The 14,385-nt window shown below is 46.8% G+C and overlaps 1 protein-coding gene across 1 annotated transcript; it reads left to right on the top strand.

Moving 5' to 3' along the window:
* The first annotated feature begins 6,112 nt into the window (after positions 1 to 6,112).
* LOC309355196 (uncharacterized protein) lies at positions 6,113 to 13,745 on the top strand. Its single transcript, XM_081885782.1, has 6 exons — positions 6,113 to 6,192; positions 6,841 to 7,346; positions 7,544 to 7,625; positions 7,818 to 7,891; positions 10,801 to 10,927; positions 11,729 to 13,745. The coding sequence occupies exons 2-6, from the start codon at positions 6,876 to 6,878 to the stop codon at positions 12,799 to 12,801; spliced, it is 1,827 nt and encodes a 608-aa protein (XP_081741908.1). The 5' UTR covers positions 6,113 to 6,192; positions 6,841 to 6,875; the 3' UTR covers positions 12,802 to 13,745.
* Positions 13,746 to 14,385: the final 640 nt, after the last annotated feature.

Here is a 14,385-nt window from a genome sequence, read left to right as displayed (position 1 = left end):
GCACCACGCCCCTCAGGACACGTGCCAGCCATGCCACCGCCTGTTATCCGTCCCAGGTGCTGGACCATGCAGCTTCGCCACTGCCCAGAACATCCCTATTTCCCCTGGCAGCTTGGGCAGCTCCTCTCAGTTGCTGGAGAGCAGGGGAGGAGGGGGAGAGGCTGCCGCTGCCCAGTCCTGCATGACATACTGGCTCTGAGCAGCAGGCAGAGGGAAGGGCCACCCTGGGTGGGACTAAAGGGAGAAAGAGCGGAGTACAAGGAATCTTGACTTTTTTAAAAAAAAAGCTTTGTGCATCTGTGTCTAATCTTGCCCCTTTCTAAAATTTTGTTATTGCTGAGTGTTTCTCTTCTTGTAAATTTACCAATCAAATCAAATCAGAATTAAGGGGTTTTCGCAGGATGGTGGAGGGTGTCTGTGCTGGGTCCTGTTGGTGCGGTGCTGGTGGCACTCACCCTTCTTCTGATAGGAAATGCTCTACAGGGGAAGGAACAAAAAACTGGCATCGAGGAGGGTCAGTTGGGAGAAAGAAATGTCCCATTTTCATCCTCTGAGGATTAGTGGAGGGCCTGCATCTAAACATCTGCATCAAAATATAAACAGCCTGAAAGTTTTCAAGTTAACACTTGAAAAAGATAAATATGAGCAAAAATTGGGTTATGTATGAAAAATTAATACACGAGGAAGGAAATAAATGGAAAATGAAGCCCTATGAGGAGGTAAAAGAATATGTTTTGACGTTTGTGTCAATTCAACAGTAAACTGTGGGTTTTCCCTGGGAAAGTGGTGAGACCGAAGAAGAACATCTTGGACCTGTGACTCGAAATCACGGCTCAAGCCAAGTGTGGATGAGCCCTTAGATGAAACATTTGGCATCTCAGTGTGACTATTCACACTGTCGAAACAAAATTTAAAAATTCTTTCAAACTTAGTTGGTCTCTAGGGTGCTACTGGAAGGAATTTTTTTATTTTGTTTTGACTACGGCAGACCAGCATGGCTACCAATCTGTAACTATTCACACTGTGTGAGAAGTTTTAATCCTTTCCGTCTCTTTCCCCAAGAGGGACCATATACTGAATACCTTCTCCTTTCAGAATAATTTAATTGCTTTGTCAATACATAAAGGGCTTTTCAAAACAAAGACTTCATATTAGGAAATGAAACATCCTCCTCCTCCTCCTCCTATTTATTTAAGAACCTAAGGAGAGCCTGGCTGCTGAATCAAGCCAGTGGCCCATCTAGTCCAGCCTTCTGTTCTCACGGGGGCCAACCAGGTGCCCCCAGAGGGAAACCTACAAGCAGGATGGGAGAACAAAAGCCACTCTCCCTCTGGCGGCTTCCAGCAACTGATGTTCAGAAGCATTGCTGCCCCTAACTAGGGAGGTAGAACAACTCAATGACCTGCATATTGAGCATTCAAACTGACTGGTTTGCGGACAAATCTCTGGTCTGAGCAGCAGGGCTCTTCTTGTGCTCTGGTCTGGAAGGGACCATGGCTCCCAGACAATCACCCAGCCAGCCCTGATCACGCCAGACCTGCTCCGCTTCAGCCAGGACAGCAACTTGATCTCAAACTTCCGCTCACACTTGCTGGCAGCAGCAGAGCGTGCGTTCCTGGCACCCGGGGGTGCGTGTGCCAGGTGAGGGGGTGTGAGAGCATCAGGGGCACAGAGGGTGGAGGAGCCTGTGGTGGCACCCTTGCCCTCATTGCCAGAGTGACCGTTTGCCCTGGAGCCAAGCAGGGCCGACCTGCGCTGCCCCCCCCCCAGCATACACAGCACTTGGTGGGCATGGAGCAAGGGGTCCCATGCAGGCATGTTGCCTGCATGGAGGGGGCTCCTGCTTCATGGCCTCTCAAAAAACTGTGCCTGGGACCATGGCCCCTCTGACACCCCAGGCTACACCCCTGCCTGCTGGTGTCTGCTTTGACCCCTTTCAAGGCCAGTAACGCTCCCAAACTAGGACAGACGGAGATGCCTGTTTTATTCACAGAGATCCTGAGCTGCAACAGCTGGACAGAGATGCAAGGATACATGGAAAAGATTTGCCTGCTACTTTCCATCCAAAGTCCTCCAAGAAGCTTATGGCAGGAGGGGCACCCAAGCTCCTCTCCTCATGGGCTGTTTGAAAATGGCTGAGGGATTTAGCAGACCACTTTTGTTCAGCTTATTGCAGCCTTTGCCATGTTCTTTGTTAGATGCTGTGTGATCTTTCCTTGCATTTTTATTGCTTGTTTTATATCTTACACATTGTATTTTACCATATGCTACACAATTCAAACTGTAATACAATAAAGTACAAAGAATAAGAGAAGGAACTAAAATGCAATTAAAAACCAATAGGAATATTTACTGGGATAGATCTACCTGAGGGATAGAACCTTATCTATTAAGAGGCTTAATATCAGAGTTGTAGGTTTGAGCCCCGCGTTGCACAAGATTCCTGCATTTCAGGGGCTTTCTGGTTTCTGCCTGCTCCCCAGGGCAAAAAAACACACACTGTGATACACTGGGGGAGGTTTCCTGCATTTATAAGTGAGTTAAAAGAATTTTGCCTTTAGCCACCCATTTATTACATTTCAAATTGGGGACCCACAATATTAAATAATATCAGACAGTTCTGTGAAAGAAGGTGCTTCCTTGGAAAAGTCAGATTTCTGATCTGTAATTAGTTAATTTATGGTAAATAAAATCCAGGGCAGGCTTGGGCAGGCTTTGGATGTTAGAGGGAGAAACACTGGGAGAAAAAAAGGAAGAGGTTGAGAGAAGAAGCTGGGAATAGAGTGTAGATATAGGATAAAACAACCATAACAGGGCATATTTTATACAACTTAATTGCTTTTTGAAGTTTTCTAGAGAATTATATTTACTAATCTTGACACTATTTTCTATGCGGAAATTTGGCAAGGATCAAACTTTGAACCCTGATTTTTACATAAATTCGCAAAGGTAAGCTAAAGGTAAAGGACCCCTGGACAGTTAAGTCCAGTCAAAGGCGACTATGGGGTGCAATGTTCATCTCTGCTTTCAGGCCGAGGGAGACAATGGGACGAGTGCCAAAGCACATGGAAAACCATTTACCTTCCTGCCACAGTGGTGCCTATTTATCTGCTTGCACTGGCATGCTTTTGAACAGCTAGGTTGGTAGGAGCTGCGAAAGGGCAAGGGGAGCTCACCCCGACACACAGATTTGAACTGCTGTCCTTACAATTGGCAAGCCCAAGAGACTCAGTGGTTTAGGCCACAGTGCCACCCACATCCCTATAAAATTAACAAAAGAAGCAGACAAAAGCGACCACATACAAATAGCAGATAAACAAAACAATAGATCAGCCTGTCCAAGACTTAGTGATGGAACCATTTAAGCAACCACTACCATTCCAGACACATACTTCAATCCTTCAATCCACTGGTACTCAAGGATTCTTCCCTGAATCCATTGCTGTGAATTTTCGTCTGTGATGCTGCTTTAAGCATTGTTCCACAGCAATGGATTGATAAATGGGAAACTCATACAAACCAAAGGATGCTTCCCTGAAATTTATTTCATTGCAGTGGAACTATTTTAGAGGTGTCCTGGGTGAACGAGGTTCAGAAACGCAATGCCAGGAACAGAGTCTCTTAGATAATGTCACACCAAACACAGTTTATCGAACTCCAGTAAGCAGGTTCATTGCTTTGGAACTGGGGAAAAGGTACCAGGGCAGCCATCACACTTAGGAAAGGATTGTGTAGGGCATCCTTTGTGTGGTGTCTCTGGTGACAATGCCAGGGAACCAGGCCTCAAAGCAAGTCTAAGCAGATTTCCACCAACACAACAGGCTCATACCCTTACTGATAAAATTGACTCACAGAATTCCACTGACAAAACAAAAAAACTTCCTTCCAGTAGCACCTTAAAGACCAACTAAGTTAGTTCTTGGTATGAGCTTTCGTGTGCATGCACACTTCTCCAGATACCAGTGTGCATGCACACGAAAGCTCATACCAAGAACTAACTTAGTTGGTCTTTAAGGTGCTACTGGAAGGAATTTTTTTTGTTTTGACTATGGCAGACCAACACGGCTACCTATCTGTAACTAGAATTCCACTGAGCCCCCTTGCTTTTGACCTCACCTCACAACACTTGGCTGGGCAACTGGACTCACCTTCCTTCCTGACCTGATCAGCAAGATTTTCAGAGACCATCACTCTCATTGGGCATTCATACAAACAAAACAAATAAGGACAACACAAAATTCCCCTGTATATTTTTTTGGTTGCAACCACCCAGCATATCTGGCAATACCAATATAACTAGCAACAACAAAACCTTATTTCAATAAAACCAGCAAACCACCTCAAAAATAAGCCTGCAATAAATAGCATAGGGGTTAAAACTCATACATCCACACAAGCCTGAAAGACGCCAGTGCTGAATGTTGAGTGCAGGACAGGCAAAGGAGGATATTTTTAAATTTTGGTTATTTTTGAGGCACCTCTGCCAGTGACAGTCTCCCCACTTCAATCCAGTTCCTGAGACTCTGTGATGTATCAGTCAATCCCACTTTTAACATGAAATGGAGAAATTTAAAAGTGGTTCCTAGACTGGAGGTATCCACCCAGAAACCCAACAGAAAAGGATGCAAGCTCCAAGTGAAAAGACAGGCTTTTATTGAAATACAAATGAGCCTAGGGACAGCCTCAAAAATAAGAAGGCTGCAAAGAACAGCATCCAAAGCAATGTTTTTAATTTAAAAAAATCCTTCCAGTAGGACCTTAAAGACCAACTAAGTTTGTTATTGTTGTGAACTTCTGTGTGCATGCACACTTCTTCAGATCCACACTTCAATACACTTCCATGTTACAAATTAATTCTATTTAACAATCAAAGGATCACAGCAACCTGAATAGTCGCAACCTGGTGCCGCCACCGCGAATCAATCAAAATCACCTAGTTCAAACCAGCCCCCATCTCAGTGTCCTTCCCTGTTTAGACTTTGACTAATTTTCCTATTCATTAAATGTCTCTCAATATCCTTTTTCATCTGTCTACAAAACAATTCAATATCAATCACAACTGCCATGCCTAGCTGATTCTCGTTTCATGCATACAATGGCCATCATAGAGTCTAACAGTTTATTCTTTTCAGTGATCTGGAACGAACATTCACTGTGTACAGTACCTAAAATCAACTAGTTCTGTGCTGTAAAAAAAACAGGTCCAGGCCTCTTCATTTTAGCTAGGCCATAGACTCAAAAGAAAACGAAACCATCAAATATACAGTTCTCTGAAATTATTATTTTCTCCATCATTGGACTAGATGACCCTTGTGGTCCCTTCCAACTCTACAATTCTATGCTTCTATGATTCTGCCGTCTCCCATCTTCAATCACAGAAAAGGCAGGAACAAAGTGTCATCCTACTCAACACTCAGTTGATATCTGGTTGAATGTGAGTAATGATGGCCACCTTCCTATATCTCAAGGGCTTTCCCATGGAAGATGGGGCAAGATAGCATTCTCCTGCTCTGGAGGGGAGGACCCAAGGCAATGACTTCAAGTGAGAGGAAAAGAGATTGCAAGTAAACACCAGGAAAGCTGTTTGATGGGAAGAAGGTGATGGGATCTCCTTCCTTGGAGGTTCTTAAGCAGAGTTTGGATGGCCCTCTATCCTGGGTGCTTTAGCCGAGATTCCTGCATTGCAGGGGGACTAGATGACCCTCAGGACCTGTCCAATCCTCCAGTCCTATGATTCCAGGATGGAGTTTCCTGCTTCTCGCAAAGCCTTTCCCCCTGCATGCTGCTCTGCCTGTTTCTGTTTCCAAGGAAGGAGCAGCACAGCACGTCAGCCAAGAGGATCCCCCAAAATAAAACATCTCTCGGTGTGCGCAACACATATGGCTCCTCCTGGGTACGAGAGAGAGAGAGAGAGAGAGAGAGAGAGAGAGAGAGAGAGAGAGAGAGAGAGAGAGAGAGAGAGAGAGAGAGAGAGAGAGAGAGAGAGAGAGAGAGAGAGAGAGAGAGAAGCAATTCTTTATATGCTTGGCTTTGAAAGGGTTAAAAGGAACTGAACTGGATTCCTAGACAGGACAGGAAATAAGGGCGGGGGCGGATCCTCCAGAGCCAAAGCCTTCTCACGTCCCTTCCTGCAAGGAGGGGGGCTGCGGAGGGGCAGCTGTGGTCTCTCTGCTCTGCACTTTCTGGGATCTGGTGAGTCTCTTCTCTCTTCCGCTATAGGGTGCATGGGGGGGGGGGGGAGATGGGGGTCCCAAGGCTACAGGGAAGGATGAAGGTGAGTGTTCAGCTCATTCATGGTGGGACCTCCCCCAACCCCACCCAGAGCACAAAAATTGGACCCGCAAAGGAACTGACAACCAATGCAACTGTTCTCAAGGGTAGTTGTGGGGATTCAGTGAGGTGGGGTAGATCCATGGATGCCACTTTGAGCACCTTGGAGAAAAAAGTGGTGAGATAGAACTGCCATTAATAAAGAGAGGAAACCCAGCCCATAATAGGGCTTCTGCATTTTGGACCAGCCTTCTAGGAGGGCAAGAGGCTTACTTCACCCTCTTGCCTTTTTTTTCTTAAAGAAAGCTGAGAGTGTGGGCTCTGGTGCTGTCCAGCTCTGGTTCCTAGCAAGACTCATCCAGGGAAACTCTATTTTCTCCTGACACTGTGTCCATTTTATAATACACAGGGCTTTTTTGTGGCCAGAACTCGCTAGAACTCCATTCTGGCACCTCTCAGGTGGGTGCCATTGTCATTCTAAGAGAAGGAGGGAGGTGTTCACAGTGAGTTCCAGCACCTCTTTTTCTAGAAAAATAGCACTGATAACAGAACAATGTGTTTGCTTTGTAGCATTTGCCAGCACCTCTAATTTGGACACACAGAACATGGCAGAAGAAAAATGGAATTCCTTTTGCTCTCCAGAAGGCTTCCTGAAAGCACGGACGGATGAGCAATACTTAGCAGGCCCTGAAGCAGGAAGAGGCCATGCCATGGAAACTCGGAGCAGTGGGGGATTCTGGAAAAACTCCATGCAGAAGATTCTGAGTGAGGAGGACACCCTTCGCTCAGAGGTGCAGAGGCAGCAGTTCAGGCAGTTCTGCTACCAAGAGGCCAAAGGACCTCGAGAGGTTTGCAACCGACTCTACCACCTCTGTTGTCAGTGGCTGAAGCCAGAAAGGCACACGAAAGCTGAGATGCTGGACCTGGTGATCCTGGAGCAGTTCCTGGCTGTCCTTCCATCAGAGATAGAAAGCTGGGTGAGGGAATGCGGAGCAGAGAGCAGTTCCCAGGCAGTGGCCCTGGCCGAAGGTTTCCTCCTGAGTCAGGCGGAGGAGAGGAAGCAGGCGGAGAAGCAGGTGAGAGAAACTTTCCTCTGGATACCCCAAAGAGCTGTGAACAGGAGGAAGAGTATCCCAAAATGCTCTAGTAACTATGCACCCCTTTTTGGAAACCATCCAAGGAAGTATATCAGATAACCTTACATTTTAACTCTGCGATTCCTTTTTTTATCCTTCTCCCCATTCTCTGTTTTGAATCCTTTTTGCTGTTTTAGGGAAGGATTATCTTTGCAGAAAGTGGCCTGGATTCCTCTGAAGCAGAGCGGACTTTGTTGGACATCAGAAAGAGGCCGCTGGGTAAGGAGGAAGGAGTTCATTCTCCGTTTGATCACATTCTATTGATTCTGAAACTATCTGTGGGTTCTTTGAATCTTTTGGGGAAAGCACTTGGGGCCAACTAATATGAAATGGGTACAAACATCAAAACACACTCAGCTGGGGAGAAGCACCATGCCCTCCTGGCTTCCCACTTCCCTTTGTCTCTCACAGGTAAAAGAAGGATGCTGACAAGATCATCTTTTCATGGTGGCAGAAGGGAAGCAGTGGCTGTGGAAACAGATCAGGTAGGGCAGTGTTTTCCAACCTTTTTTGGGCCAAGGCACACTTTTTTCATGAAAAAAATCTCGAGGCACACCACCATTAGAAAATGTTTAAAAAATTAACTCTGTGCCTATATTGACTATATATAAAGTAACTCTCTTTAATAGGAATCAAATAAACACAAAGAAAGTATTTTATAATTACATTATTATGAAATAGTAAGTAAACAGAAATATGAAAAATTATAAAATACTTTATTCAGTGCGCAACCTGGGCCTGTTTGGCTGAACACAAAGCTGATATTCTGGCTGGAATCAAAGAAAGACACACACGTAGCTCTTCGTCAACAGCTCTCAGTCTCTCTCTGTATTTAGTTTTTATAGCAATCATGCTTGAAAAGCTCAACTCACAGAGATATGTACTGGAAAATGGGAGCAATGGCAAAATAGCTTTGTTTGCCAGAAGGGGGAACTCCTTGGCAGTTTCCAACCAAAAACTGTCCAAAGGTAGATCAGCAAATCTCATCTTGAAACCACGATTTTGGTTAGGTGCTTGTAAAACTAGCTTGTAAAAAAGGCTTAGGTGCTTGTAAAACTAAATTCCTCCAAACTTTTGACAGCACCGAATCTCAAACTTGGAAAAGGCAAGAACAGCAGAGCCAATCAGAGAGCAGTTGGCAAGGCTGTCATGAGAGAGAGAGAGAGAGAAACCCTCTTAAGTACTTGACTTCAGAGGAACTCTTGTACTGTCTTCCAGAGTAGAACTGCCGGATTCACTTCTTGGTGCACAAAACACGCACGCAGCAGGAATGCTATTTCTACTTCTACAACCTCCTTGCCACCTTTTGATTTAAAAGAGCAGCAACACTTGGCTGAGAGAAGACAACTTTCAGCTTTGATTTCTGCTTGCTCACTCACTTCCTCCTGCCCCCCCCCCGCTCCAAATGCTGTCTGCCAAAAGTCACTCGCCACCCAAATCTCTCCATGCTCCTGAATGCACTCAGCCCTTCATTTCTAGGGAGGAAAAAAACTAAATAATAATAATTTATTATTTGTACCCCACCCATCTGGCTCGGTTTCCCCGGCCACTCTGGGCGGCTTGCAACAAAACACTAAAATACAATAATCTATTAAACATGAAAAGCTTCCCTAAGCAGGGCTGCCTTCAGATGTCTTCTGAAAGTTTGGTAGTTATTTTTCTCTTTGACATCTGGTGGGAAGGCCGCCTGCGAGGTCTTGCCCTTGCACCCTGCACAAGACCCACCTCGCCACCTATGAACAACCACGAAAAACCCCCGACTAAGTGCAAGGTGCATTTATTTTCCTTGGTGCCGCCAAGACATTCCCGGAGAGAAACTGGCGCCGTAACCACAGCAGCCCCTTTTTGCTCCCACCTCTTGGGAAAATCTAAATTTGACTCCTGCCGCCCCCAAACAACCGAGAAGCGGCATGGGCTCGAGTTCGCGTGAGAAGAAACACTCTGCACGTGCCCAGAGGCACTCCGCTTTTCTTTCTGAGCCCGCCGCGATGCACTCTGTACATGCTCGCGGGCGCGCCTGCCTGTCTTTCCAGCCCCCGCAGGGCCCCCCCGGCTCACCTGAGGCCCCGCCGCGCTTCTGCTGCCTGCGGTGGTCGCTCTCGTAGAAGCCGAGCGTCTCGGCGGTGCGCTGCTGCTGCTGCTTCCCGGGGCCGGGCGACGGCGGGCTGGAGGCGGGCGGCGCGGAGCGAGCCGGGGACGGCTGAGGGGAGCGGCACTCGCCGCCCGTGAAGCTGCTCCGCCGCTGCTGCCCGGAGCCCGGCAGGAGCAGGGAGAGCTCCGGGGGGCCGCCGCCGCCGCCCCCCCACCGCCCGCCTTCCCCGCTCCCGGCGGAGGCGGCATCGGCGACGCCCGCCATCTTCACGTGAGCGGCAGCCACAAACTCCGCTCCGCGCGGCGGAGGCGGCGGCTGCTGCTGCTGCTGAGGGAAGCCTCCGCTGGCCCGCCGGAGCACGTCATTGCCGCGCGACAAGGAGCGCACCAGACGGGCCCACCTCTCCAGCGCGCGCGAGCGGCGAGCGGTCCTGGCGGCCATCTTGACGGAGGCAGGAGGGGCGTTGCCATAGCAACCGCCCCCGCGCGGCCTGCTGCTGCTTCTCCTCCTCCTGTCGCCCAGCCCGAAGCCTCACAGCGACGACGCGGAGGGCGGGCGGGAGCGAAGGGAAGCGGGCCCAGCCTCCTCTGGCAGAGTTTCAGCCCGAATAACACCACCGCCGCCCCGCCTCTCGCCGCCCGACTCGCCCGCCTCCCTCCCACGGCACACTAGGCAACCTCTCGCGGCACACTAGTGTGCCGCGGAACACCGGTTGGGAAACACTGAGGTAGGGGGAAGGAGCCTTGTGGGGAAAGAGGAGGAGGGGTGGGGCAGCCAGGGTGGTTCTGCCCCTGAATGAATCTCTCTTATCCTCTTGCCTTCTGTCAAAGCTTCCCTTAACAAAGGCTGAATATACCACTGGAGATGGTTTATGTGCTGAGAAAAACAAACAGCTATTTCGTCCTAACTCCTTCTGAATGTCACTAGCATATCTATCAGTCTTTGCAGCCTTCTTTCCATGTTTATCAGTGAATGCTAAAATAGGCTTCTAAGAAAATAACGTACCATAAAAAACAGTGGCCTGGATTCACCTAGCCAGCCTCGTCAGTTGCTCCATGGCATTTCCCCCTGTCTCTTACCTCTTCCCCTGCCCACTGTCCCCCTTGAACTTGGATTTAGGGCATCTGCAGGGTCCCCTCCCAATATACACAATAAAATACACAATAAAATAATTCCATTAAGACATTAAAAGATGCATCCACACTTAAATTGTGCAGCAACAAAATCCAATTGAAAGAACAGAACAATGTGTAGCAACTAGTCTTTGTGCTGTCTGAGAGGAGGACATTTTTTTTCTTTCAGGGTTCACTGTACTTTGAAGATGTCGCTGTTCATTTCACAGACGAGGAGTGGGCGTTGCTAGACCCTGACCAGAGAGCACTACATCAGGAAGTCATGGAGGAGAATCGTGGGATCGTGGCCTCTCTCGGTAAAGCTCCCTGTTAGATCATAATATCTGTTCTGAAATTCAATCCATATCTCTATGTGACAAACCTCCCATGTTTTGATAGAGCTCAACGTTGCAACCTACAGCACCTGAGATTCTGACATCCCCACAGGAAACCTTGAATGGAGGGCATTTGACTGTTTTGTCTGTGAATATTCTTCCTCCAGTTATGCCTTTTTAACTATAGGCTGTGCTGCCCGAACTGACCAAGCCTTTTAAAATGTAGGCTTCACAATAGTTAGGGAAGTTGAAACGGTTTCTGTCAGGTTTTTTGTCTTCGCTTCTGCTTGTGTCCATTTTTGATTGACCAAAGAGACGTCTGACAATGAAGATGGAGCAGATTCCATGGTTGGACCAAATAAAATCCACCTCAGAAAAGAGCCAGGTTTTTTGAATCTCAAAGGCAGAGAACCCTGTAGGAAGGTGTCACATCTAACTCCCTTCACTTCACCCTCTATCACAAGCGTTAATGAGCATTATTCAGTACAGTGGTACCTTGGGTTACATACGCTTCAGGTTACACACGCTTCAGGTTACAGTCTCCACTAACCCAGAAATAGTACCTTGGGTTAAGAACTTTGCTTCAGGATGATAACAGAAATCGTGTTCCGGTGGCGCGGCAGCAGCGGAAAGCCCCATTAGCTAAAGTAGTGCTTCAGGTTAAGAACAGTTTCACGTTAAGAACGGACCTCCGGAACAAATTAAATACTTAACCTGAGGTACCACTGTATTTGGAGCTCCATTTCTTCCTTAGGCTCTAATCCATTTCTGTCTTTGTTACAGGTGGTGATGAATTGGAAAAGAAGAACAAGGGAGATCATGACAACATCCGCACAGTGGAGAAACCACATAAATATTTGGAGTGTGGAGAGAGCTTCAATCAGAGCAGGCATCTCACTTCTTATCAAAGAATTCATACCAGGAAGAAACCTTATCAGTGCTTGGAATGTAGGAAGAGCTTCAGTAAGAAGGAAAGTCTCACTTCCCATAACAGAATTCATATGGGGGAGAAACCACACCAATGTGTGGAATGTGGAAAGAGTTTCAGTCGGAACGCCCATCTCATTTCTCATCAAAGAATTCATACAGGGGAGAAACCTTATCAGTGCGTGGAATGTGGAAAGCGCTTCACCCAGAAGGAAAGCCTCAATTCCCATCAAAGAATTCATACAGGGAAGAAACCACATCAGTGCTTTGAATGTGGGAAGAGCTTTTATACAAGCACAAACTTTCATCGCCATCAGAGAATCCACACTGGAGAGAAACCCAATCAGTGCTTGGAATGTGGAAAGAGCTTCAGTCAGAGGTCCCATCTCACTGCCCATCAAAGAATTCATACAGGGGAGAAACCTTTTCAATGCCAAGAGTGTGAAAAGAGCTTCAGTAAGAGGGCCCATCTCACTGCCCATCAAAGAATTCATACAGGGGAGAAACCTTTTCAATGCCAAGAGTGTGGAAAGAGCTTCCGTCGGAAGGAAAGTCTCACTTCACATGAAAGAATTCACAGAGGTGAGGAACAATATAAATGTTTGGAATGTGGGAAGAGCTTTAATACAAGCACAAACTTTCGTCGACATCAGAGAATTCACAGTGGGGAAAAACCTTTTAAATGCCAAACGTGTGGAAAAAGCTTCAGTCAGAAGGAAAGTCTCACTTCCCATCAAAGAATTCATACAGGGGAGAAACCATATAAGTGTGTGGAATGTGGAAAGAGCTTCAGTCACAGCTCCACTCTCACTTCCCATCAAAGAAATCATACAGGAGAGAAATATCAGGGTGTGAGGGTGGGTGTCAGGAGCAGGTCATCAATAACTCACACGGTGTCAGTGAAGTTAACTCTCTATTCAAAGAAATAAAGCAGCTCAGGAAGCCAAACCTAGTGAGCACAGCAACTCTTTCCATTAGTTCTTGACCCAATGAAGCAGTTGTGAGGACCTAAGGTCCCCACCTTCCCACAATTCCTTAAGTCTCCTCCTGCCCCGGTTCCTTCCCAAACAATCTGAGATTTCTTTGCCTTGTCTGTCTCTGCTCCTCCCTCATCACTACTTTTCTGGTCCTAGAAGATCAGCGGTAGAGTAGCTTGTTGCTGCAGGAGGGGGAGACTCCCTGTTTTTTCCACCAGCCTGCCTCATCTCTTCCTCTTGGTTTCGCTCCTCTCCTGCTTTAGTTTCTGCCTCTGGTTCTGGACTGCTCTCTGCCACAGAGTCTTCCTGCTCACTAAACCCTGTTAGCACTTCAGCTTCTGACACCTCCTTCCCCAAGTCTGCTCTCGCTTCTCTCTCTGGCTGCTCATCATCGTCCCACCGCCAGTCCCCAGGGTCTGAGCTGTCTTCCCTTGGGGGTTCCCCAGCTGATGCCTCCCACCACTCCTCTATGACACAGTGTTTGGAATGTAGAAAGGGCTTTAATACAAGCACAAACTTCCATAGTAATCAAAGTATTCACCGTGGGAAGAAATCATTTCCATGTGAGTGTTAAAAGAGGTTCTGGTTACATATCCTGTTGGTATACTAAGGTGTAAGCTGTCAAGCCCTCCTCAGGGCTCCCAAGGATCTTCAGAAAAACATGAATTCTCCAGAGACTCCTGGTGAGCCCGGCTCTCAGAGAAAGTTGGAGTTATTCTCAATGCAGCATCACGTCTGAATTGAAATCTCTCTCTGCCTCTTGATGTTACACAGGCACCGTGGCTCTATGCTTTGTTCAGGCAATCCTTTCTAGATGCATAGAAGTTGATGTGCTTTAATCTTAAGCTATTAGTTTTAATGTATTTATGATTTTAATTTTAATATTGCTGTTTAAATGTTTTTTATTGATAATTTTAACTTTTCTAGTTAAACTGGTTAAATGTTTTGTTACCAGTTACCATCAAGTGGTATTTTATTCAATAGAAATATTTATTCCAATAGAAGTAAATCAAGGGTGCCCAAACTTTTTTCAAAGAGGGCCAGATTTGATGAAGTGAACATGCGTGAGGGCCGGCCAAAGTTGCTGAGCTTATTTGGGGATTTTACCCCAGGACATACCTGAAATAAATCCCACCTCCATGGGTGGGTGTGTTAGAAACCTGTTTTTTTTTTGGGGGGGGGGAATGCTTGCAACTGGGACTTCTTGCCCAGCCAGAGTATGGAAGAAATAAGGACTGCTTTCTTTGTGTGCCTGTTCCCTGACATAAGCAGAGCAGCTCTCTGCAACCTCTCATTTGGATCAATAGACTTGGGAGTTGGCCTAAGCAATGAAGCATGCTGGATCAGCCTTTCTCTTTGATCTGGCTCTTGTTTCTGGACATGAAATTAAAGAGAAGAGTTCCTGACTCTCCAGAATTGAGAAAGAGACTGACCAGGTAAAGATCCCTTAACCAATATATTTCCTTCTTTTTAATATTTATTTTTGCTTTGTTTAATATACGACATCTGTTGGAGTTTCAGGCGGATGAGATCCTA

Source organism: Podarcis melisellensis, assembly GCF_964234715.1.
Source record: "Podarcis melisellensis genome assembly, chromosome: 13".
Lineage (NCBI taxonomy): Eukaryota > Metazoa > Chordata > Lepidosauria > Squamata > Lacertidae > Podarcis > Podarcis melisellensis.
This window is presented reverse-complemented; position numbering and strand designations above follow the sequence as displayed.

Coding starts and splice junctions, on each gene's coding strand:
- LOC309355196 (XM_081885782.1), top strand. CDS start 6,876: ATGGCAGAAGAAAAATGGAATTCCTTTTGCTCTCCAGAAGGCTTCCTG. Junction 7,626..7,817: donor CATCAGAAAGAGGCCGCTGG/GTAAGGAGGAAG, acceptor TGTCTCTCACAG/GTAAAAGAAGGATGCTGACA. Junction 10,928..11,728: donor TGGGATCGTGGCCTCTCTCG/GTAAAGCTCCCT, acceptor TCTTTGTTACAG/GTGGTGATGAATTGGAAAAG.